The sequence below is a fragment of the Delphinapterus leucas genome, chromosome 6 (assembly GCF_059928025.1).
Source record: "Delphinapterus leucas isolate spDelLeu-1000000601 "Yukka" chromosome 6, BTC_Dleu_Yukka2, whole genome shotgun sequence".
In the NCBI taxonomy this organism is placed as follows: domain Eukaryota; kingdom Metazoa; phylum Chordata; class Mammalia; order Artiodactyla; family Monodontidae; genus Delphinapterus; species Delphinapterus leucas.
This window is the reverse complement of record NC_143134.1, coordinates 22,849,705-22,875,125: the sequence shown is the minus strand read 5'-3', so window position 1 is coordinate 22,875,125 and position 25,421 is coordinate 22,849,705. Positions and strand designations below refer to the sequence as shown.

At 48.4% G+C, this 25,421-nt stretch overlaps 1 protein-coding gene across 5 annotated transcripts in view; it reads left to right on the top strand.

Moving 5' to 3' along the window:
- The first annotated feature begins 16,311 nt into the window (after positions 1–16,311).
- Positions 16,312–25,421, top strand: part of RHOBTB2 (Rho related BTB domain containing 2) — a 30,126-nt gene continuing 21,016 nt past the window's right edge. Inside the window, exons 1-2 of one of the 5 annotated variants that reach the window (XM_089912826.1) lie at positions 16,312–16,588; positions 23,005–23,092. In XM_089912826.1, coding sequence (XP_089768952.1) covers positions 16,549–16,588; positions 23,005–23,092 — 128 coding nt within the window. In that variant the 5' untranslated portion in view covers positions 16,312–16,548. Of the gene's footprint in view, positions 16,589–19,981; positions 23,093–25,421 lie in introns of those variants that run through there. The other 4 variants (XM_089912829.1, XM_089912825.1, XM_089912819.1 and 1 more) reach the window with 4 other exon arrangements.

Genomic DNA, 25,421 nt, shown 5'->3' with positions numbered 1-25,421 from the left:
TGGGCCATCTCAGAAGGTGAGAAAGGCACCAGGGCTTCAGGTTGTCAGTTTTTCTAAGGGTGGGCAATTTCATAGGCTAATCAGTAGGAGGAACATTCCAGCTATTTTGGGAAAGGGGGGAGATTTCCAAGAATTGAGCCATTGCCCACTTTTTGACCTTTAGGGTCAGCCTTGGAACCATCATGGAGCCTGTGGGCGTGTCATTTAGCTTGCTGATGTGTTACAGTGAGCTATACTGAGGCTCAAGGTCTAGTGGAAGTCGGCTTGTCTGACTTGTCCGCCATCTTGTACTTATTTGGTTCTAATCACTTTATGTTGTATCCTTGGGCTATGTCATTGTTTTAAAGGTTGTGCCCTGCCCCCTTCCCTCCTGTTTCACTCCCACTAAAACTGTTTCTCAACCTCATGAAACTCGTCAGTCCCATAGACTGATTTTACAGGAAAACAAGCAAACAAAACCCCAAAAAACAAAAACAGAAGCTATGAGACAAGGACTACCTGAATTCCTCTACTTTCCTCCCAACACAATGGGAAAGGTGTGCCTCCCTAGGTCAAAGACTTATCCCTCTTACTATATTTTAATCCTCTCCCCTTCCTCCTCACTCAGCCCGTCAGTTGTTCCTTTCCTGTATCTTTAATCCCTCTCCTTCAACTTGATTCTTCCTACCAGCACTTAAGTATACTTATGCCTATTCCATCTTTTTTGTTTTTATAAATTTATTTTTATTTATTTATTTATTTTTGGCTGTGTTGGGTCTGCATTGCTGCACGGGGGCTCTCTCTAGTTGCGGCGAGTGGGGGTTACCCTTCATCGTGGTGCGTGGGCTTCTCATTGCGGTGGCCTCTCCTGTTGCAGAGCACAGGCTCTAGGCACGCAGGTTTCAGTAGTTGCAGCACACGGGCTCAGTAGTTGCACGCGGGCTCTAGAGTGCAGGCTCAGTAGTTGTGGTGCACGGGCTTAGTTTCTCCGTGGCATGAGGGATCTTCCCGGATCAGGGATCTAAACCATGTTCCCTGCATTGGCAGGTAGATTCTCAACCATTGTACCACCAGGGAAGCCCCTCTTCCATCTTTAAAAAATCCCTCTGTAGTGGATGCTGTGATACATAATCCAGATGCCCCTTTCTGCACAGAGACATTCATTCTTCCAGCTGCCAGGAGTGTTGGCTGCTGACAGCTTGCAGCTCAAGGCCCCTCCGGGAATTGCCACAGGGAGCTGCCTTGCCCAAGGTGACACCCATTCTCCAGGGCAGGCCACAGCCTATGGCTGGTAGGTGCTGGGGCATTTTAAGGGTACTTGGGATTTGTTTTCAGCAGGTATAGTAAGACATGCAGGCATGGAGATGACTGTCATGAAGGAATAGGTTTATACTCATAGATCCCTAGAAACAGGAGACATGGCACACCATGCAGGGCCACATGGGGAAGCACCAGAGTTGGTCAGGAGGCAGAGGGAGAGAGGGGAAAATAGGGGAAAATGTGAGAACCTTTATTATGGTTTCCATTAGGAAGGCAAGGTGAGACAGTGTAAGCAGGTTTAGGATTGGTCAGTTTGGATACTTTCATGGGCTCTAGGGTATATGGATGGCTCTGGTGTCTGATCCTGAGATGATTAGGGCAGGTGGATAGAGGCCCAGGTGTAAGATCTCGATAAAGGAGATGGTTGGGGGGGTATGGACCCTGGATTGGCTGATTTGCATAGGAAAGTCATGCGCACAGAGGAGTCATTTTCTATCTCTAGAATTAGCTAGTCCCGGGAGGGGCAGTCTCTCCAGAATCAGCAAGCCTCCAGATGTCAAAACAACAGAAAATACAGAAAATAAAATGACATGATTAATACATGGGGTAAAATGCCAAGCCCCCTTAACTTGATTCTGGGACATCTAGGAAGGGCCATCCTAGCTCCACAGCTCCCAGAGGGCTCTGCCAATACCTGGATCGCTGCATCACAGTTCAACACTCCCTCTGCTCCCTCACTCAGCCCCCACCCTCTGGAGTACTCCCCAAGAAACTTCCTGCCTGCAAACCTCCATCTCATCGTCTGTTTTCCAGGGAACTGACTTAAGACACTCTCTAAGCCCCACTAACCCTCATCCATTGCTCTCCTTTCCTTCACAGCCAAACTTCCTGAAAGAGCAACCTCTCCTCATTGTCTCCACTTGCACAAATCAACTTGCACAGCTTTTGCTCCGCTGTTCTCAAACTTCAGCATGACTCAGAATCATGTGGAGGGCTTGTTAAACAACAGATCGCAGACCTCCAGCTCTGAGTTCCTGATTTTGTAGATCTGAGGCAAGACCCAACAAGCCACTTTCCTAATTTGCTCCCACGTTAGAGAACCCCTGCTTTCACAGTCCCCTATTCTGTCAGGACGAAGTCCAAGCTTCCTCCCAGGGCCCTTCACAGTGTGGCCTCTGTTTCCCCATTAGCCTTGTCTCCCTTTGTGTGTTTCTGGGGTTTTTGTTTTTCTTTTGGCCTCACTGTGCAACTTGCAGGATCTTAGCTCCCTGACGAGGGATCGAACCTGAGCCCCCTGCAGTGGAAGTGCAGAGTCTTAACCATTGGACCACCAGGGAAGTCCCCCCTCATGCGTTTCTGAATTTGCCTTCCTGTGACTCTGCAGTAGTTGTGGTTTCTCATGGAGATAGGCTCTCCTCTTGCCTCTGGGCCTTTGCACATATTTTATTTGCACCTTGACACTCCTCAAGTCTTTCCCCTGCCTGGGTAGCCCCTTTTCAATTTCTTATTGATAGGGACAGTAAAGGGACAAAGTAGGTAATTAAATAGTTAATCCCATTAGGGAATTGTAAGCAAAGAAAAAGGATGGGAGACCCCAGTAAGTTAATTATCACTCAAGAAAGCAGGTTCGCTTAACCACAGAGCCAAGCAGGCTTGCTTAGCAACAAAACCCATGCAGCAGAAGCGTGAGATATGCCCCAAACAATAAAACAATGGTGGCATGAGATTCACATCCTGCGCAGTGAGCTCAGTAAGTTAATGACCCCTAGGACATGCTCTCTGCACACATAAAAAACAATAATTTATGGAAAGGTGACATCTCAAAGTGAAAGACCCTCATTGTACTGAAACCTAAAATGGTTTTTCCATAGTGCCATGACAGTCGTGGCTTGACCACGTAGGGACAAGAAAACTCCCCTGCCCAATCTGGAGGATGAGTTGATGATGGAAGCATGACGTCTACTCAAGAATGAGGAGGAAGGTGGTCTTTTCCCCCTCCCCACTCTTCCTCTGATTATAAAACTCTAGCCCACTAAGTTCAAGGGGCACAGCACCCTCTCGCCCACCCATTTGTAAGCCTCACGAGCATCCTATTCCAATACATCACTTTTTTTTTTGGACTAAAGGTACAATTTGTTGAATTTGTTGTTTTTATAAGTTCTCTTTTTGCGGCTTAGCCCAGCAGGTGAACCTAATACCTTATAACATGTGGCCCAATTTGGTTATTTTGGGTTTTTTTAATAAACGTCTTTATTGGAGTACAATTGCTTTACAATGGTGTGTTCGTTTCTGCTGTGTAACAAAGTGAATCAGCTATATGTATACATATATCCCCATATCTCCTCCCTCTTGCATCTCCCTCCCATTAATAAATCACTTCTTATCTATCACTTTGCCTCTCTCTGAATTCTTTCCTTGCTGAGCCATAAAGGACCGGAGCGCCTTGGAGCCCCCCGAGATGCCACCTAGTGGTTCCCCTGTCTCTTCTCAAGTCACTTCTTCAGGAAGTCTTGACCCTCTCCCCGCCTGCTGTCACAGGCAGCCCTCACTAAGCCATCAGAGTGAGTGGGGAAATGAACAATGGGGGAGACAATTAGAGAGCTCTCTACTCATAGAGACCCCTCCTCCTGGCTGAGGCCAAATGGCAAAAGAAGAGGCCCTGATGGGGTGAGCTGGGCCCACTGGCAGCTCCTGGAGACAAAGGGGAAGAGGCTGCGTCTGCAGGACGAGGGGCACTTCCTCTGGCTCCAAGCCTATGACAGCACGTGCCCCCTTGGGCTAGTACTCTTGTCCTGCTCTCCTCAGCCCCTGCAGCCCCCCACCTCTCTCTGTCCCTCCCAAACCTCTCCGCTTGGGCCAGATGAGACCCACATCTTGCACCAGCTCGCCCAGGGGAGTCACCTCCCCACCCCTGGTGGGAGTCTTGTGATCGCTTTGGTATGCGTGACAAGCTCCCCAGAGTGATGCTTTGCGGGGTGACCTTGCCGTCCAGGAGAGCCCCTGTCGAGTTTGCGGATGCACAGCTGGGCTGCTTTCTGGGCCTGAGGGCGTGGGAGGGAGGGGAGGCAGGGGCAGGGGCAGACTGCTTTTTCTCCATAGATATTTGGCCCCAATTTTCAAGCCCAGGTTACATAAGACCTGCGGAGAGCTACGCTCCCCTGTCACCCACACCTTTCCCTTTCTGTGGAGCATTTCACAAGTGCAGCTGCTTCTCAGAGAAGGTCTATTTTGGGAGCTGTTTCCATTTGACCTATATTAAGCACAGTCACAAGGCAGAGGCAAGTCGCGGGGTGCAGGGTGGCCTGCTTGCTCTTTGTGCTTTTTTAGTGTCACGGGTGAGGGAAGCAGACAAGCTGATGCCCATAGTTTGGGAGCTGAGACTCAAGTGGCTCATGGGCCTCCCCAGGGCAGCAAGCTACAGAAAGCTCTAGACTCGGACAGCCTACCTGTAACTAGTGCAGGCCAAAGCCGCCATCCCACTTCACAATTCTGATTTGCCTCCCCCTGAGGCCCTGCTGACAGAGAATACCTGAGTCACCTCAGCACTGGTCAGGGAGGAATTTAGGTTCCCTACAGGCCTAGAACTACCAGGCCGGGCCAGGATGAGTCCCGGCCTGGGCCTGTGAAATGCAGTTAGTAGAGTTTTCATTGGCCATCAAGTGCCTCCATGGGGAATTCTCTTTCCTGAGTTAATGATTAAATCACATGACCAGCAGGGGGAGAGAAAGGGTTGCTGGGAGCCACTGGCCCAGGTACTGAGCACAAACAAGTATTACTCGGAGTTCCCACCACTTTGAGGGCCCATGGACAAAATGACAAGAGAAGTGATTCACCCACTAAGCACCCCATTTGCCCCTTTTCAACGGGGGTATTTCTTGGATCACCGTTTTCTCCCTTGAGCCCCTTCTCATTCTCTCCCTGGGAGTAGAGGTCTGATTCCAGGGTCTAAAACTGGGCCCCAAGTTGCTGACCCCCAAACCTACAGCTCTGTGCTTCCTGCCTCCTGGGAGTCAAGCCAATATCTCCAAACAATTGTCCCACTGAGACGTCACAATCAAAAATCTCAAAGCAAAACCTCACGCCTCCCCCACATCCAAATCAGCCCCGCCCCTGGGATGCTGCCTGGTCCACCTTGCCACGTGCTGCATGCTGCTTCTACCTTAGAAGGACACAATGGACACTGACCTGACGGGGGCACGTCCAGCCAGCTGGGAGATGCTAATGTTGCATCCCCTCAAAACTGCTGGAAAGGAGTCCTGGCTTTGTAGTGTGAAGCAGACAGCAGGGTTTCTGCTCCAACCCCTTGTAATTGAGTTAGTGGAGGGCTCCCCTCAAGACATTGGGTTTGGCCTTCACACCTGACTCAGAGCTGGCTGGAAGCACCTGGGGAAGTGGGAGGGGGCTCCCCTGGGAGAGTTGATGCGCAAGTTACTGAGGAGTCGGAGGGATGGAGAGAGCTGAGTGTGAGCGAAGAGCAGAAGTGAGAGCTGATTTTAAAAGCTTGAGTTTGGCCTTGAGGAGTGGCTTTGAGGGCTGGTTGGAAGAGAGGATGGGTAGTGCATTCTAGGCAGGGACACAGCCCTGAGAAGGAGCAGAGCGGGGCAAAGCAAAGTACGGCCATCACTCTGTACTATGTGGGATGCTCTTGAGAATATGGTGAAGAGTGGGTTAGCAGAAAAAGATGGAACCAGCTTAAGGAGATCCTTCCAGTTTGGTGGCCCCTTTCCTTTCCTTGTTTCCTGTCCTTCCCACTCCCTGCAGTGTAACAAGTCCTGGCTGCCCCTCACCCTGAGGGGACTCCTGGGGTGGGGGGGTATGGAAGCTGTAAAACACTTTCTGCAGGATGAGATTGAGACAGTGCAGGCCAGGCTGCAGACAACCTAGCCGGTCGCAGGCAGCCAGCAAGAGGCGAAAGGCCATCTCTGCCCTGGGGGCAGCAATGCTCTGGAGGTGGGAACACTGGGACCAAAGGATCAAAGGGAAGGACGGTGGAAGCAGAGCCAGGAGGGATTTGGGAAGAATAATCTGCTTTGATCATCAAGGAATAAAGAAAAGTCCATGTCATTTTCTGCTCAGGGAAATACCAAAAAGGAAAACAATTTTTTTAAAAAGGGAGAAATTCCAAAAGAGGGGATATTGTCATTTTCAGTTGGTAAATGTCAAAAGCATTGTTTCTGTTGATACAGCATGATGGGTAGAACACATTTGTGGGGGGAAGGGAATAACAATATACATATCCAGATGCAAGCTCCCACTATTTGACTCAGTATCCCCCCTTTCTACTAGTTTAGAAATGTTCCGATGAAAAAAAGGCTCCTTGTCCACTGACCATATGCTACACAAAGGCAGGAAAATGACTTTCACCCCGTCATTCCAGCACTCAGCACTTTGCTGGAACATGGTAGGTGCTCAATAAACACTCATTTAAAGAACAAATTTGCAAAAAAAGAAGCTCCTTGATAATTGCAGGTCAACTTTAGAAGAATTGGTTAATTTCATCTAGTGATGGTAATATTAGGCAGCTGTTCAAAAGGTCTGAGTAAGAAAATAACTATAAAAGATATTGGGGAGTGGGGCTTCCCTGGTGGTGCAGTGGTTAAGAATCCGCCTGCCAATGCAGGGGACACGGGTTCGAACCCTGGTCCGGGAAGATCCCACATGCCGTGGAGCAACTAAGCCCGTGTGCCACAACAACTGAGCCTGCGCTCTGGAGCCCGCGAGCCACAACTACTGAGCCAGTGTGCCACAACTACTGAAGCCTGCGCGCCTAGAGCCCGTGCTCTGCATAAAGAGAAGCCACCACACAAGAGTAGCCTGCGCTCACCGCAACTAGAGAAAAGTCCGCGCACAGCAACGAAGACCCAACACAGACAAAAAATAAAATAATAAAATAAATAAATTTTAAAAAAAGGTATTGGGGACAATTTGGGAAACACGAATATCAACTGGGTAGTAGATGATATTAGGAAACTTTTGTTAAGACACCTACAAGTTATTTTGAAAAGTTTTAGCCAAAAAAAAAAAAAAAAAAAAGAAGCACAAAGGAAAACTATTAACAATTGTTAAGTCTAGGTAATGGGAATATGAGTATTCATTGCACTTTTTTTTCCCAATTTTTCTGTATGTTTTCAAATATTTATAATTGAAAAGTTTATAAACATGAAGGACACCTTACAACATGAGGCTAGAAGAAAGATAAGAAAATGTAAAATTTTTCATGATTGATAAATTAAAAACAAAAAATATATAAAAATGTATAACATGGAGGTAGAAGAACTGAAAAGAATTGCCAATCTGATGTTGAAGTCACGGAAGATATCTTTTCCTTAACTTCCTGTATGTTTTCTTATCTTTGAAAAGCAAGTTTAAAAGCTATTTATAATAAGCAATTCACTGCCTAACTTCTTATATCTTTTGTATATTGTCATGGTATATAAATATATGTTTATATCTTTATGAGTCTTTTATACCAAGTTATTTAACATACCAAGTTGAAACTTTATGTTTCACCTTGAGTTACATTACATTTTCTTTTATCACTGACCTATGGGATGCAATAAAAAATTTAAAATACTGATTATACCTTAAGAAAATAATCCACCCAAATTTATTGCTTTAGTGACATTTTATAAGTGAAAGAAAAGACCTGGCAAAACATTTCCTTCTTTCTTTCCTTCCTTTCTTCCTTGCAAATTAATTTGTTTACTATTTTGGTAAATAATTACCTTTTGCGCTTCTCTTCCCCCCCATCCCCCATCAGAAGATATTACAGACTTACTTTAAAAATCTGGAAGGTATCAAAATGTACAGAAAGAAAATTTTAAGACCCTTCATTTGAACATCTAGAAAAAAACAGCTTACATTTTGTGATATTTCTTTCAATCCTTTTTCTCATGCATGAGTTTCTCTTAACTGAGATCATACTGATAAACAATCATGTATCTTGTGTGTGTGTGTGTATGTGAGAGAGAGAGAGAGAGCATGCTACACACATTCCATCTTATGGATACAGCATCATTTATTTAAACCTTCCACTATTGTAGGGCACTTAGTGCAATAGACTGAATGTTTGTCTTCCCCCCAAATTCATGTTGAAACCTAATCCCCAATGTGATGGTATGTGAAGTTGGGGCCTTTGGGCAGTGACTAGGTCATGAGGGTAAAGCCCCCATGAATGGGATTAGTGGCCTTATAAAAGAGACCCCAGAGCTCTCCCTTTCCCCTTTCACCACATGAAGACACAAGGAGAAGACAGCTGTCTATAAACCAGGATATGGGCTGTCACCAGGTACTAAATATGCCAGCACCTTGATGTCCCAGCCTCCAGAACTGTGAGAAATATTTTTCTGTTGTTTAAAAGCCATCCAGTTTATGATCTGTTATAGCAGCCTGAATGGACTAAGATAGTTTATTTTTTTCTTCATTTTTCCCCCATTTCTAGTATTGTGAACATCCTATATGTACATCTTTTCCTCACTTCTTTTGTGCTTAGAATTTTCTTGGATCGAAGTATATGAATTCTTTTCTCTTAGTATATATGTAGGAGAGGAAAAATATAGCTTTTCCTCTACCTTCTTAAGTTTAGTAACTGAGTCCTGTGAATTAAATCAACAAGACAGATTAACGGGGGAAAATGTTTATTTGGGTACACATGACAGCCAACAAATGAAGTAGCTGGCTCATTAAACGGTTAGAGTTAAAGGCTTATGTACCTTACTTAGTAGGGGAAAGGGTGGGGGGTGTAAAATGCTTCTCTGGGAAGAATAAATAGGTTTCTTTGGGTAAGATAAATGGATTTTCAGAACAAACAAGAGGTGAAGTTTGTGATGATATTGTCCATACAGGTATGAGGCGTGTCAATGAAAAATCAATTAACTATCAAGAAGAATAAAAAGGGAATTTTATTAGAGCCAAACTGAGGATTAGAACCCAGGAAGCAGATTCGCAGAAAGCTCTAAGAACTGTTCTGCCTGTTGGAAGTCGAAGGTACAGGCATACACATTTTTGAGACAAAGGATCATACATCAAAATGATATACTGGTATTTTACATAAAGGTGGCCAAGGATACATAGTCCAGGTAAACATGTACAAAGCACAAAGCAAGCGAGCAGCAAGTCATCATGACCCGCTTCGGGGCTGGGAAAGTTACATTTTAAGAAGTTACATTGATAGCATCAGAAGAAAGAAAAAAAAAAAGATCATTAGGGTTGAGCAGGCACTCCCATCTTTGAGGAGCTCTGGTTAACGTGTAAAGCAGATGCACAGGGCGTATCGGGGAAGGAGGAGGCCCAAACAGACGCAGAAAGAGAATTTTATGTTTAATTTTTCTCGTCCTGCCTTAAAGTCTAAATTTTATTTCATTAGATGTATTTCTGTTTCCTTCAGGTTCATACAAATTCCCCAGAAAAGGGATGTGGGGTAAGTTTTATTTGATCTATTTGAGGAATAGGTCCACCCTGAAGAAGTAATTTATGGCAGACTTAGTTCCTAGAAATTTCTCCTTTTAGTCAGATAAGGGAAGCTCTAAGAGGCTGCTTTCTGCATCTGTTGCATCTTAAATGTCCTTCAGCTTAAAATAATCTTTATACCAACTCCTGGACTTTGAGTGGGTCCTCACATGTATTATCTCATTATTTTCCAGGATTGTTTTACTAATTTATGCTTTCACCAAGCAAATGGAGTTGAGTATTATCATTTAAAAAAAAATCCTTACTGATTTGATAAATTAAAATTGATCTAATTTTCAATTTTTAAAACTAACTGAGGATAAGCCTTTGAAAAAAATGTTTGCTTCCATATTTATTTCCTTTTGAAATGAATTATATTTGTATGCTCTTTACCTATTTTTATTTGCTAAAAGGATTTACTAGTAAATTAAAATCCTTCAGATTGGTACACTAGAATATTCATGAGGACAGGCTGAAAAATGTGTATTTATCTTACCAGTGTGAAGAGAAATAAGAATTCATTTAATCGTCAAATTCCTTAATAATTTTGAAAAACAGAAGGGTCAGTTCATTTAATCAGGACAATTTTGATTGTTATCCTAGCCATCTTCAAAGTGAAAGTCTGGACTAAAGTCCAACACCAAGTTTTTTTAAAAAACAAGCTCTGTGGATATTTAAAATTAGTGCTCCAAATTCCATGGAAGCGAATTTTCTAACAGCTTTGTGTGATGTCCCAAATACTTCAGCAATTCCAAATTACAAATTTGTGTTTCAACTTGATTGCATTAAGTTCAGTTCACTCCATAGCTCTGACCCCAAAACAATGTTTTTTAATTTGCTCAAATTTCCTATATTTAACTTTCTTTTTTAGTCGTAGCCAATCAAAAGAAAACACTGCATCGCTCTAAGCTGCTCCTTTCAAGTGTGATCCATTATGTTTGTCGAGATGAAAGCAAAAGAATTTGGTCACAATTTTTCCAGTTCTAAACCACCTACTGATTTTCCTCTGAGATTTATAAATGTATTTTCCAGAATTCTACTGCAGTATATACAAAAGGTCTGCTTGTCAGAATATATTTTTTCCTTACAGTCTCATTTTCTATCACAAAAGCAAGTTGTCAGTGCTTGGCAAAGTGTCTGCCGTAAGTAACCAGTTCCATAAATGATTATGTCGACTGGAGTTGATTCAACCGCTGGTAAAAGTGAAACGGCTCTGTAACTCTGCTTGTGGTGACAATGATTTTCAAACCTATGCTGAATTATGTCACTGACAGAAAGATAGGGAGCTTGGGGCAAGTCTGGTGGAGTTGCCCCCAGCTCATTCCCAGCCGTGGCAGCCTCCCGAGCTGTGGTGGCCACCCTTCCCCCAGCCTCACTCTTCTTTGCTTCATTGGAGCCGTGAGATGCTCTCCTCACTAGGGCAGCCCCCTCGAGATGGTTCCAAGTAGGCTGGTTTCGAGAGCAGAGCATTCTGCCAACCAGATTCACGTGAATAAGCCGCCACATCCCTGCCAGGAATTCACAGCTCCAGCTGGTACAGGTTCTTCCTGCCGCGTTGGGGTGGGAGCGGGGTGGGGGTGTGTGGAGGGGATGTCAAGGGTGAAAGGGGACAGAAGTGAGGTACCATCTGTACCGTCTGCAGCCCCTTCCTCCTCCTACCTGCCCCTGGAGCAACCCCACCTGCTCTCCAGGGGGTGCAGAATGAGCAGTGGGCCCACTCTAGCTGGACTGTTCTTACGGCGCAGTGCTGGCTTCTGCAGGGGAGTGTAGGGCCCAGGCTTGGCCCCAAGCCCAGTCAGCTGAGCTCTAGCTGCCGCAGCACCACGCTGCTCAGCCCCGGCAGCCCACTAGCTGGACCACTTCACACTCCAGTGCAGCTGGCACCCCACCCCCCATGCCCCCAACCCCTGGCCTCCCCGCCGGGATCTCAAAGGCCCCAATCTATATACGGTGATGTCTGTCACTGGAGAGGCTAAAGCATCAGGACCTGCCCAGGCATTTCTGCAGCAGAACTAGAAGAGAGAAGCCTTGCACTGCTCCCAGCTCTGTCCTCTCACCATTCCACCCAGCCCACGTGCAGGAAAACTCAGAGGCTACTGGCCTGAGGCCATCACCACTGTTTCCATCACGCAGGCCCAGGGCAGTGTCTAGGCGAGATGGCAATGTCTGTTCGGAACTCCTCCCCCAGTGCCCTGGCCTTTCCACCTGCCAGGGAGGGCTCGGCTGTCCTCCCAGCTGTCTGCTGCTTCCTCTTTCTGCTCTCTCATTCTCAAGCCTTTCTAGTGTAGCAAGGTGGAACTACCTAGCAAACCAGACTTCAGATTTTTGGGCCAAGTCCAGCTCATTGTTACAGACAGTCTTTCTTGGGGATTGTGAGGTAGCTTCCAGCCTCATAGTGGGTATCTGGTTGATTAGCTCTGCCGGCCACATGCCTAAGTGGGAATAAAGGTGACATGTAGCATGTTTGCACCAATATGGACCCTACTTTTACATCAATCCAGTGAAATAGAGCTCAAAGAGTTTCGCCAAAAAGGGCTGAAAGTCTGTGGTTCACAGCTTGGCCATAGCAAAGCATGAGTAAAATGTGGGGGGAAAGTATTTGGTTTTGGTGATGATGATCATAACCCACGTTTTTATTTTCTACCTTAAGGAAAAAAAAATGTTTTTGGTAGAGGTAGGACTTAGTTATCATTTAAATAACTGATTTCTGTTATACAGCAGAAACTAACACCACATTGTAAAGCAATTATACTCCAATAAAGATGGTAAAAAAATTACAGATTAAAAATAAGTAAGGGGCTTCCCTGGTGGCGCAGTGGCTGGGAGTCCACCTGCCGATGCAGGGGACACGGGTTCGTGCCCCAGTCCAGGAAGATCCCACATGCCGCGGAGCGGCTGGGCCCGTGAGCCACGGCCGCTGGGCCTGCGCGTCCGGAGCCTGTGCTCCGCAACGGGAGAGGCCACAACAGTGAGAGGCCCGCATACCGCATTTAAAAAATAAATAAATAAGTAAGTAAGTAAATAAATAACTGATTTCATGTACTTTGGATGGTTCCATAAAGTATTCAGTAATCCAATTTGTTTTTGTGGGATTTGCTTGGGTCCGTTTCAAATTATGTTGGGTTGCTGAGGGTCCCCCTCACAATATGCTTATTCCATGGGGTGCACATGAGTCTCTTGCTGACCAAGGGGTAATGACCATGATCTGGAATTTTCTCAGCAGTGGAGAACTCTGCTTCTGAATAACCAGCTGGAATGTTGAGAGGCACATTGAATACTTTCAAGGTAGCATAAATACACACTATTTTCCTTTATTCTCTACTTTCTAAATGAGCCTGTATAATCAGAAAAAATAAGATATAAAAAGGAATGTAATGTTATATACCTGGAGTTATACTATGTATTTTTTACAGCTATATCTATTGGTAGTGAAAATTTTAGTGGCTTTTAATTTTCCATATTTTCCGCATTTTCTGCAATTATTAATATTTATTAATGAGCACTTGTTAATTATAGAACCAGAGTAATATTTTAGAAATAAAACACTCATTTTTTTCTTAATGAAAACAAGCAGAAAACCTAATTGATAAAAATGAACTCAGATAGAGATCTTAACAGGAAAGGAAGCTTAACGTGTTTGAGAAAAAAATACAGAAAACTATATTTATTACCTTAGGATAGGAAAAGGGTTTCTTAATCAAGGCATAACATACACTAGCCAGGAAATAAAACTTGATCATTTCAACTGCAATGTAATTAAGAATGCATGTTTATCAAAAGCCACCATAAAGGGAGTCACAGGGTTTCCCTGGTGGCGCAGTGGTTAAGAATCCGCCTGCCAGTGCAGGGGACACGGGTTCGAGCCCTGGTCCGGGGAGATGCCACATGCCGCGGAGCAGCTAAGCCATTGCACCACAACTACTGAGCCTGCGCTCTAGAGCCTGCGAGCCACAACTACTGAAGCCCGCGTGCCTAGAGCCTCTGCTCTGCAACGAGAGAAGCCACTGCAATGAGAAGCCCGCGTACCGCAACGAAGAGTAGCCCCCGCTCGCCGCAACCAGAGAAAGCCCGCGCGCAGCAACAAAGACCCAACGCAGCCAAAAATAAATAAATTAATTTTAAAAGAAGAGAGAGAGTCATAGCACAAGACATATTCCTGGAGAAAACATTTGTCACACACACAGCTGAAAAAGTTAGAAATATTTTTTCTATATTAAAATATATAATGTTTTATGATAACGTTTATATTACTAAAAAATATTAGTTCCAGAATATATAAATAACTCATACAAATCACTCATGATAACAACGTGATGGTGTCCAAAGAATGGGCAAAGGACATGAATGGGCACCTCATAGAAGAAGAAACACAAATGTACCAAAATGTATGAAGCTAACCACTCAGCCTTGTAAGTAATCAGAGAAACACAGAGATACCATCATGCATGCAACAGAGAAGAGGCAAAGCTGAGGTCTGAAAAGGCAAGTGGTGATGAGAATGTGAGCAACTAGAACTCTCCTACACTGCTGGTGTTACAGCCACCTAGGAAAACACTTTGGTGTGATCTTGTCAAGTTCAGCGTGTGTGTACACTGTAACCCAGCAATCCCAGTTCTACATATCTACCCGGTGAGAAATGCTTGAATGTGTGCACCTGAAAACAAGTTCAAGAAGATTCAAAGAAGCGCTTTTCATAGTAGCAAAAAACTGGACAGCAGAATAATATGCTATAGCCCTGGAAATGACACTGCAGTGAAAATGATGGAACCCAGCTGCACACATCAGTGTGGCTGTATCTTAGTAACATAAGGCTGAGAAAAACACAAGTCCAACAAGATGATGTACATACAGTACAACAACACTTCTCAAAACTTTGAAACAAGCAAACCTAAACAGTATATTATTTAGGGATGCCCACACAATATGACATAAACACTTTTAAGTCATCAAGGAAATGACAAATACAAAATGGAGATCAGGGGTCCCTCTGTTGGAGAGGCGGGCAGTGGGAAAGGGGAATTACACATTTGTAGCTTCAACCATGCAGTGTATTGGTTGTGTTATACTTTTTAAATTGAGTAAGGGGTTCACAGTTGTTTGGGTCCTTGTGTTTTATAGCTTGGATATGTGTAACACTTTAATATTTCATATATCACATCACTTAGAAATGTAACAACTACAGAAGGGAACATGCAGCATGTCCAAAGCCTGTAAGTGGAACTCCTTTGATATGAACTCAGTCTTGACTCGGGATTCCAAACTCTTAAACCTATCTGGTCATGATATATTGTTGCCTTATGAAAGGTGATTTAATTTGAAAATATTTCCTGATTATAATCATTGGTATGGGTATGGAGGCATAGACCCATTCCCTTATCCCCACTCTTTACTTCTCAACATCTTCCCAAATGATCATGGCCCCTCGAGGGTACCTAAGAGGGAGGAGGTGGGATGAAGGCTGACAGCACGCTTCCCTAGGGCCCCCTGCACATGAGACCTACCCTACCAGAGAACAGCGTACTGGCCAGACCTCTGGGCATCACCTTCACTGACAGGCCAACCCTCTTGACCTGAATTCATTTTGGGGGCTAGACCACAGAATCCTTTCTTTCTCAACAGAGCTGCTGGTGGGGACAGGGTGGGACTGTGAGTCCTGGGCAGCTGGGGGAGATCAGAGGTCAGGGGCAGTCTGGTGAGGGGATGGGAAAAGCAATTGCCTTCTGGAGGAGGGGGAGGTAAGGGAGACACCCTAAGCCAAGCAGCCACTGTGGCATACATCAGAGACCCCAGGAGGTGAGTGCTGTCAGGACCGTGGGAATCCTCTCCCTTTTCCCCCCGATGAGACACTTAACGGGGTGATGGCTGACCTGGAAATGAATCCAGCTCTTCAATTCCCAGCCCAGGGCACTGTCATGACAACACTCCCTTTTCTTCTCCACAATCCCACCCACGGGCGGTCCCTTACATAATATTCAAAATGGGGAGGTAACGGAGTTCAAGCCGTTGGGAGTGATATGGATGGTTCATCAAAGAAGTAACCAGGCTGTTGTTCTTAGCATTTAAAATTAGGGGCTGTCAAATCTTTAAGACTCACAACAGGGTAAACCGAGACCCAGAAATCCAAGAAGCACAGAGGCCGGCCTAGGTTTTTGAACTTCCTTGCTGCATCTTCTTGAGTTCCCTGGCTGGCCAGCCAGGTATGTCTAATCACGACAAGCCAATAGCTTTTCTGCTCTTTGTTTTCCACCTTCGTGCAGGTGAGCAGAAGCAGGAAGAAAGCCTTCCTGTCCAGCCCCACCCCAAACCCCGGGTCCCCCCCTGCGTCCCCCCCTTGCTTCTCCAGCCTGGCTTCCTTTACCACAACTCTATATAGCCTTTAGCTCAGGGAGCCAAAATTAATCACTGGTGGGGTTGGAGCAACAGCGTTGTTCCTTGGCTCCAATCCAGGCTCCCAGGATGTGCGTCAGAAAAAAGCTGGTGGGTGAAATTCCAAAGCAATTTGAGTCACTGGGGAGGAAGCGAGACCAGGACAGAAGTCACAATGAGAGCCTGAGGGCAGAGCAAAGCAGGGCCCTGGGGGTCAGGGGCTGGGCGAGGCAGCAGGAATGCTCACCTGCCCAAAGATGGGTTATAGGACTCCTACACCGGTAGCTCATCTCTGAGCTCTGCACAGCCCTGGGTGGGGCAGGAACTGACCAGGAGGCCTGCCTGCTGGTTCCACCCCTGGATACAGTAACCATGCCCTTCACCTGGCTCCCCATAGGCTGGTCTTTGGATCCCAGCCCCTAAAAATCCCTGTGGTTGTTTCTTCATGCATTCCCTCCCACTGACCTGGCCCAGGACACTGCTTCCGGACAGGGAATGGTGACAGGCCAGCCGGGCCCCAGAGGAGAGACGGCAGGTAAGTCCATCACTCACGTCCCACCTGTCCCGAGACCACCCTGGGCCCTTTCTCTGTGCCTGGGGAAAAGACAGGAGCTGCAGCGAGCCCTGGCTGCCCCACATGTCCCCACCTGTGCTCACCTGTCCTCACCTGGTTACTCCTAGCACGCAGTACAACGCGGGGTTCTCAGAATGTGATCTCTCGGAAGGAGGGAGGCGTGAAGGCAGCAAGAGGGGCAGGTCGGTTAGGAATCAGGTGTCTTCCCCATCAAGGTGCAGCAGCCCCCTGACGGTGGCCCAGCAACCAGAGGCAGCCAGACTCAGGGCAGGAAGCGGGGTGGGGGGTGGGGCGGGGCGGAAGGAGTGTCCACAGGTGCCCTGCGCAAGCACCTGGCCTGGATCCCACTTTCTCCCTGTGAACCTAGCCAGGAGGGAAGGGGAGGTGGGGGAAGAAAGCTCCTGCAATAACCTGTTTCATCCTGACCAATCAAAGCGGCCACTGGCCAGGATGGAGCCCAGTAACAGCCTGTGATTCTGGGGCCACCCTGGCCCTCAGGCTTACTCTATCTTCTGCCCTTCTGCAGTCTGAAGAGCCGCTGCCCATACCAGGGATGCCTCCACTCTGCCAGTTACCCTGAGCCTGGCCTTTCCTTCAGTCCTACCCCCCAGGCCCTTGTGGCCCCTTAATGACCCCCTCCCCACTCTGGGAGCTCCCTGATTTTTCAGGCAGTGGGATCCATTTCTCCAAAAAGAAACTGAGCGCATCCCTAACCCAACTTTTCACCCTCTCATACTCCCGGCTCACCCAATTTCGTTCTTTTTTTTCTAGTCACACCTGGCCAAGAAATCTCAGGCTTGCTCTAGGAATTCCTTCCAGGGCAGCCAAGATGCCAGGCCAGCCTGTTGTTACTTCCTTGCAAAGCTTTGAGCAGCAGAGTGAGGGAGTCCTTTTGTTTTAGGAACCAGGCTGAGACCAAGGCTTCTTGGGACTCGAGGGTGTGTGGAGCTCACAGGTGGGCGGCCATGGGCCTTGGCAAAAGTGGAGGTGAGCACAGCTTGGCTGAGAGGGGCCATGTGAGGTCACCATTTAAGGATCCAGCTTATCATGTTTACAGTTAACCTTTGCCCCAAGCTCTAAGGTCCAGTAATTTTAGGTCTTCTCTTTGTCATCAGACCCCTAGGACACTAGGGCATATTTCCTCATTTCTAGCTGTTAAGACCTGTCAGTTCCACTGCCGGAGATTATATTTAATATATATACATTATATACACACACGCACACACACATCCCATCAGCTGAGTTAAAAACCCATGCCTTGAGGCACGAAAACATTTCCACATTCTTGACTCCCTGTGGGGCAAGCTGGGGTAAGTGTGGGCTGGAGGGGGACTTTGAGGCAAGTTTCAGCTGGTCCATTCCTGCTTCTGTGCTTTCTGTTTCCCTAAAAACATCATATGATAACATCACACAGTCAGAATTTCAAAACTGGGGGAACATCACCTAACAGCCTTGTCTGGTCTCCCGCAGGAGGAAACTGAAGCCCAGAGATGAAAGCATGGTGCAGGGGCTAATAGCCTGGCGGGGCCACAAACTCCCTAGGTGACTTTCCCAGGCCGTTTTCTGCTCTGGGCCTCAGTTTTCTCATCTGTAAGAGGAAGAGGGTTATTTTTAAATGAATTAAGAACATGTTAATGCTCTAAAATCAGGGCATGAGGTTGGAACGGGCTCAGGGGCTGTACGGTCTCCTCTCAGAGGCTCCGAGCCAGCTGCCAGACTGGAATCCTCGCTCTGCACTGCCCTGACAAGTCACATCACTTCCTGAAGCTTCAATTTCCTCATCTCCCCAGTGGAGATACTAATAGTACCTCCTTACAGGATGGTTTTGAAGTTTAAATAAAGTAGTACCTGTAGCTCAATAGTGGGCATGTAATAAACTCTCAATAAATTATTATTGGGATTTCCCTGGTGGTCCAGTGGTTAAGACTCTGAGCTTCCACTGCAGGGGGCACAGGTTCAATCCCTGGTCGGGGAACTAAGATCCCACATGCCACGTGGTGCAGCCAGTAAATAAATAAATAAAATTTTAAAAATAAATTAATTAATAAAAATTATTATTAGCATTATAATTAAACTTAAATCCCTGGATGGCATCACTATCATTTTATAATTCTCACAACCTCCAGCAGGGTCTGGCCCTAACAGGCACTTATAACATGCGTGAAAGGAAGGCTACATGAACGAATGAGCAAACAGGTCTCATTTTTTTCCAGACACCCAGGATACGTGATGGGACTTGGGTTGCACGGCAGGTCCTGTGCCTTCAGCCTGGCAGGGCCGTTAGTGACCCACGTGGCCTCTGCCTGCCAAACGGCCACCACACGGGCCCTGCAGAGGCAGAGTGCGGTCTGGGCTCTGACTGATGCCCCCCAGCACCAGGGCTCCCCAGCCCTCGGTGCTGTGTGTATCAAATGGCGGACGGGGAGGATGTAAGTGAGGTCCGCTGAAGCCACCCTGCCTCCCCAGGTGTTCCCTGTCAGAGCGTGGAGATGGCGGTGCAGGGTCTTCTTTTGGGGCTAGGATTCTACCCAGAGCTCCAGCTCCCCAAGAGCTTTCTGTGGGCCTCCCCTAAGAGGAAGAAGAGGGATGGGTTGGCAGAAAGGTAGGGTGACCAGGGCTGAACGTTCCAGAGAAACTGGTAAGCCCCAGACTAAGCTGAGGCACGTGTTCAGTGGCCTCTGAAGTGCCTGGACTGTGGTTCCAAGTGGCCACATAGCAGCAACCACCATCCCTGCCACTCTGCCCAGGGGCCTGTGTCACCTGTTCTCTGGGAAGCCTCCAACTCTGAGCACCACGGTCCTTTACCCTCTGTGTCCTCCTGTCAGCCCCACTGTGCCCTGGTCTGCCACCCTTCTCCCCAACTCGCTCCATGTCTTGCCCTGGGGGTCCAGTACGCGGGAATGACCCTGCCCTGCAGAGCAATGCTCTGGCTGGGACAAGTCACATTGGACTCTCCACGCCCACCTTCCCCCTTCTTAGCCATTGAGCCTGTTCTCAACCATGATCTTGGGAGGGGCTGCAACTTCCCGGGGTAGCTGGCTGCTAACCCTGACTGGTTGGAGCCTAAGAGAGGGCTTTTGGGTCCAGAGAAGCCCAGAGACAATGCAATTGCCTGGTTGGTCCCTCACCTCTGCCACCACCTCAGGAAACTTCTGGTCAGCATTCCCTGGCCGCCCACCCTAGAGGACCGTGCAGGGTTGAATAATGCCCATATGGCACTTTAATAATGTCCAGTAATACCTGGTGGTCCACTGGCCAGTTGCCCTCCTCCTCTTTGACCAAGCCAGAGCCATGTGTGTGTATTCTTGTAGAAATCTCTGCCAAGAGGTGTGGGGAGGGAGGGGAGCAGATGGGGAGACAAAGGAGAGGCGGAAGGAGAGAGAAGGGGAGAGAAGCAGAAAAGAAGTGGTCTGTAAATGTGGATGGAGTGGGTCCTTGACAGATCCCAGACTTTGTGGGGACAGAGCTCCGGGGAGCTGGGGAATTCTCTGTCTCTGGTTACAAAAAGGCAGGGTCAGAGTTGATCTTCCAGGTCAACACCCGATTTTACTGAGAACCCCAAGGGCATGGGAATCCAGCTTTGACCCCCAGTGCCTTTCACACCGTTCTCTTTCTTGTGTTGTTGGAATCCAAGCACAAGGAAGACGCCAGGGCCAGGGCAAAGGGTACAGAGTGGGTCTTCAGGGAACTCAGGGTGCAGAGGAGGACCAGGTCCTTTCCTGGATAGCCCCACACAATCCTTTAACCTGGGTCAAGAGCAGCTCCAACCCCAAACTCAGGTCTGACTACTGACATGCAGCAATGCCCAAGGGCGTGTCTGTTCAGGCTAAGCTGACCTTGACAAGAACACAGCCCTGTACGTGTTTACTAAACAAACCCTGTCCTCTGAGTAGGGCAGCCAAATTTAACCCAGCCTCATTGCCATGGGATTATGTTTTTAAGATGCTCCATTCCTTTATCTGGAAGCAGGAAACAGTAATACATGCTCACAGTGGACCACTTCTGAGGGACAACAGAAAACTTTCCCATCCCTGACACTAATTATTATCTCTGTGAGCTCTAGCACAACCAGCTATCGAGGGAGAAAATCGGGTCAGAAGAGAGGAGGTTGGGGGCTCCTGGACACACACCTCCCCTGCCCCTCTCTCCTAGACCCCTCCCTGCCCCCTCTCGAACACTGCAACCACATGGAAACCTGTGGGGAACAGTTGGGGCTTTTTATAATTTTATTTGTTAACAGTTCAGGCTATTTTTTTTTCATGCTGCAAGTGATGCCAATGCCTCATGAAAATGTTGTGAAAAAAAACAAGTCTATTTTGGGGTGATCGGCCTCCTCAGAGCTTCTCACTTGCAGCTCTGCAGGCTCCGGGAATGGGCCTGCCCTCTCTCAGAAGTTCTGCAGCCTGCCTGAAGTTCAGGATCCCGGGCCCAGATGCACTGGCTAGGGGATGCATTTTTTCCCCCTCTTGTCATTTTCCTGCCTAGAAAGCAGGGCAGGAGAAACACCATCTAGCTTCTTTCTGCTTCCAGCTGGCCTCACTGTGGCTTCCGGTGCACTGTCCTGAGAAATGAACATCCCGGGAGACTCGGAGTGGATCACGTCTTTCCCCCATGGCATTCGTGGTGATGGTACTTGCAGCTCTTTAAAGACATAAGCCAACAAGTGCTCCAATTTCTCTACTGAATGAAGCGCTGTTTCAAAGCTGTAATATCTGTTTCATGGAGGCCTCAGCCAGCTGTGCAGAGCCAGGGTAGAGGGGCTTGGGTGGGTGGGCAGAGGGGTCTACATGCTCAGAACTCTGCTAGCAAGGGCTGGTGGTAGCCTGGCCAGACCTGAATGGGAATGGATTCTTCAGTTCCTGCTGGAAGCAGCCCTGCCAGCAGCCCCACAGTGTGGCGGTAGGAAGGCTGCAAGGACCAGCTGGGCTTGGAGGATCTCAAGCAGAATTCACTGCCTCACCTGGTTTGTTCATTTTCTCAGGACTGCCCCCCCCATCCCCGCTACCCCCCAGGCGCTGGGCCAAGGTGGGCCTGAAATTTTCCAACCCTGGTAGGTCAGACTGTCAGAATTCCACCCCCCCCACCCCCCACCCCACCCCCCCACCGATCCTCGCCCCAATGCCCTCTGTGCTGTCTGCTTTCCATAGGCAGCCCTGGGGTGCACAGGAACACATGGCACTGGTCCTCCGTTCCAGCGTAGGTCTGTGATGGAGAGAAGGCGGAAGTGGAGGAAGAGTTTAAGGGATCACACAATCTCTGATCTCAGCCCGGGAAGATGAGAAAATCATCTAGCCACCCTCTGACTTCGGGCAAGGAATACTGTTATCCTCAGTGGGAGACCAGAGAGATGAAGTTCCTTGACCAAAGTCACAGAGCCAGTTCCTGATGGAGCGGCTACTAGAACTGAGATCGGCTCCTCCTCTGTTTTGGTTTCCTTCACTCTGGGCTCTTGGGGCTGCTGTGGTCCGCATCTCTGCCCTCACTGGGCTTGGGGGTGCCTCCTCTTCCCTTGGCTTCCTTCTGTCTTGTCACCACCCTGCCCCTAGGGGGTTGTCACAGAGATACCCTTCCATTACCTTGAAATGACACAGTGCCATCTGTTTCCAGAGGTCTATGGCTGGCCTCTCCAAGCCCTTTCTTCATCATTCCCTATTTCTCCAGAAGTTCTAAAATGTTCTGTGGCTGAATTGGTCCCCAAATTGTGACTGACCACTTAAGGAAGCTGAAAGTGGGGACGATGGCAGAATGAGGTTCTCTCTCTGCCTCTTACCATGTGTCTAATCCCTCCACCCTCCAGCCCAAAATGCTTCCTTCTGTGCTCAGCCTTGGCAGCCATCAGCTGACATTTTAGAGTCCCAATTTGGGTCAGGAGCTGCTTCAGTGAAAAGGAGAGCCAATTAGACATAGGCCTTCCATGTTAGGAACTCGTATCAGATGTCAGTGCTGGAATGAGCCTCAAAGGTCACCTGACCCAACCCTTGTACATAAGAAAGCTGAGGCCCAGAGAGGTCTGGGAATTGTCCAACGTCACACAGTTGCGTGAGGACGGAATCCAGGCCTCCTGATGGACGGTGGACCGATCTTTCCAAATTACCAAACCAGTTCAGAATGTGCAGACGCCTGCAGCATGGGATGGCCCATGACCCCAGTTCTTGCCCCTCAAGGAGCCCCTTGTCTCCCTTTGATGGCCTCTCTCTTGGCCCCGGGGCTGAGTGTCTCAGCCCATCGGGCCTGGACAGCAGAAGCCATGCTCTTACCTTGAGTAGGACCCTCTGTTCGGGCTGATCGACCTGGTGGTGCCTCTTTGCATTACTCACAGTGTGCTCATTCCTTCTCCCACTCTCTTCCCCTGCCCTGCCCCCTTCCCTTCCATCCAGCCCAACCGGGAGCCTGGAGGGAGCACAGAGCAATGGCAGCCCGAAGAAAAGGCCAGTACAACCTGTGGAAGCCCTCTCTGGACAGCATGTGAGTAGCCACTGTGTGATGTCAACTCCTTCCGCATCAAGTTCTGTACCCCAAACATTCATCCACGCGTCCAGGATTTATTGAGTCCCCCTTGAGTGTCTGTTGCCAGGCGCTAGACCAGCACGAATGGTACTCTTTTGAATAAGCATAGTCCCTTCCCTAAAGCGTCCTCAGTACTGTGAGGGACAGAGAGACCCAATGATACAGCAGGGTGACTGATATTCTTAGGGGAGTGTAGAGGAAGGGCAGGGAACCTAGACTTTGCAGGGGATACTCATGGAAGACTTCCTGGAGGAAGTGACATCTAGGCTGAGATTTGAAGGATGAGTAAGCATTATCCAAGTGAAGGGGGTGGAAAGAGGAAGGGTGTTCAGGCTGAGGGAGTCACTTGAGCAAAGGCCCAGAAGATCCCTGTCTCCTCGCAGAGACCTGAAATTCCCCACAAGCCCTGGGCAAGGAGGCTGAGAGACTCCAGGCTTCCAGATTCGGCTCCTTCACCCTGCAGGGGCTCTGCATCTTGAGAAGTCTCTGACTCTACGCATTGCTGGAGATAGGGTCAGCCCACGTCAGAAGGCCTGTGGGGTGGGCTTCACAGAGGCTCGAGTGTTCCAGGAGAGGGGCGAAGAGAAGACAGGCTAGCAGCCCACAAATAGTTGAAGGGCTGAAGCTGCTTGGGAAGCAAATGGAGCATGCAGGTTGGAGGAAGGCACAGTGGGAGGGGTCTGCATAGCTTGGGCTGGTACCAGGGAGGGACCTTCAGAGCCACCGGGAGAGGAGGGCTTGGTGGCACTGGCTGAGAGCCTGCTGCATGGGTGCATTCCTGAGAACCCGATGGAGAGTTCTTTCCCCAGACCAGCCTCCTGCCCACGGGCTTCAGGAAAACGGTAGCGCTTGATGTCCTGGAGGAGGGCGGTTATGGGGATAGATGGAGGGGGTGACTTTGGGGGACAAGTTCAAGGGGTTTATGTCATTGGGCAGGAGGAGTCACAAGAGGACTGTGGTAAGGGAAGAGATTTTTGGGGAGGCGGGAAACTAGAAGGGAAAGAACCCCTCAGGCTGCAGCCAGGTACTGTCGCCTCAGGGCAAGTAAGCCTGGCGAGGAAGGTCCTTGCCTGGGCTACCAGCAGAAAGGCAGTGTGGACACCCAGCCAGCCAGTGATATGGGGGAGTCAACAGCCCATCCTGAAGTGCTCCGAAGAAACACACAATGGTTCCAAGCTGCAGAAACTGGGAAGAGGGGGCTGGTGTGTGTGTGTGTGTGTGTGTGTGTGTAACAGAAGAAAGCAGGAGGCAGAGAGGAAAGGCCAGGAGCCTTTCTAGAAAAACTTCCCACCCAGGCCTGACTTGAGACATACAGTTGACCCTTGAACAACAAGGGTTTCCACCGCGCGGGTCCACTTACAGGCAGATTTTTTTCCAATAAATATGTATACAGTTGGTGCTTCGTATTCACAGGTTTCTGCATCCGCATGGAAACCTGAGAATAGGGAACACCAACTATGTTCATTGTACTTTGCCATTTTATATAAGGGACTTGAGCATTTGAGGATTTTGTTATTCCTGGAGGGTTCCTGAAACCAATCCCTAGCAGATACCAAGGAATGACTGTAATCTGAAGGGAGGAAAATGGATGCCCCGGGGCTGGGGTGGGTCGGGTGCAAGGTGAGGGGGAGGGGGGCAGGCCGCCTGCACTATGAGAGGCTGCTGAGGGCTGGGAGCTGGGGCCTGGGACAGAGGGCTCAGAGCGGGCCACTGACAACTCCTTGGTTGCTGGCGAGGGACCCAGCCTCAGGGAATGGCCCTGTTTTCCATTGGAGGGCTGGCAAAGATGAAGCAAACATGGTAGCCAGATCCTTGGCCTGGGAGCCAAGATCTTGAGGCTGTCTTGAGTAGCTGGGAGGCGTGAATTGAGGGCCAGGGTTGGGTGGGAAGAAGGCCTGGCATTGGCCATAGTTGGGGCAGAGGCTGAGGGCTGGGTCTTGGTAGTGATCTGCCTCTCGAGTTGAGAATCTTCAGTTGCCCTGATGAGGAGAAAAGGCTGGGATCTGGTGCCTCTTTCTCCATAAAGAGAAAGGGCGCATAGCTGCAAGCCCTGTTGCCCCATGACTTTGGGGAGAGGTCAGTTCTCTTTTCCCGCTCTGTGCTGCATTGGGGCTCTGCCTGTTGCTGGGATGTGTGAAACATGAAGCCAACAGGCTGGCGCTCTGGAGTGGGTGGAGGGATCAGGATGTCAGACACCCTGGCCCCCCAATGGTGCCCATGCAGAGATCTCATGCTGTGCTCTTGGCGTAGAGGATGGGGTGAGGCTCTTCAACACCAAACCTGTGGG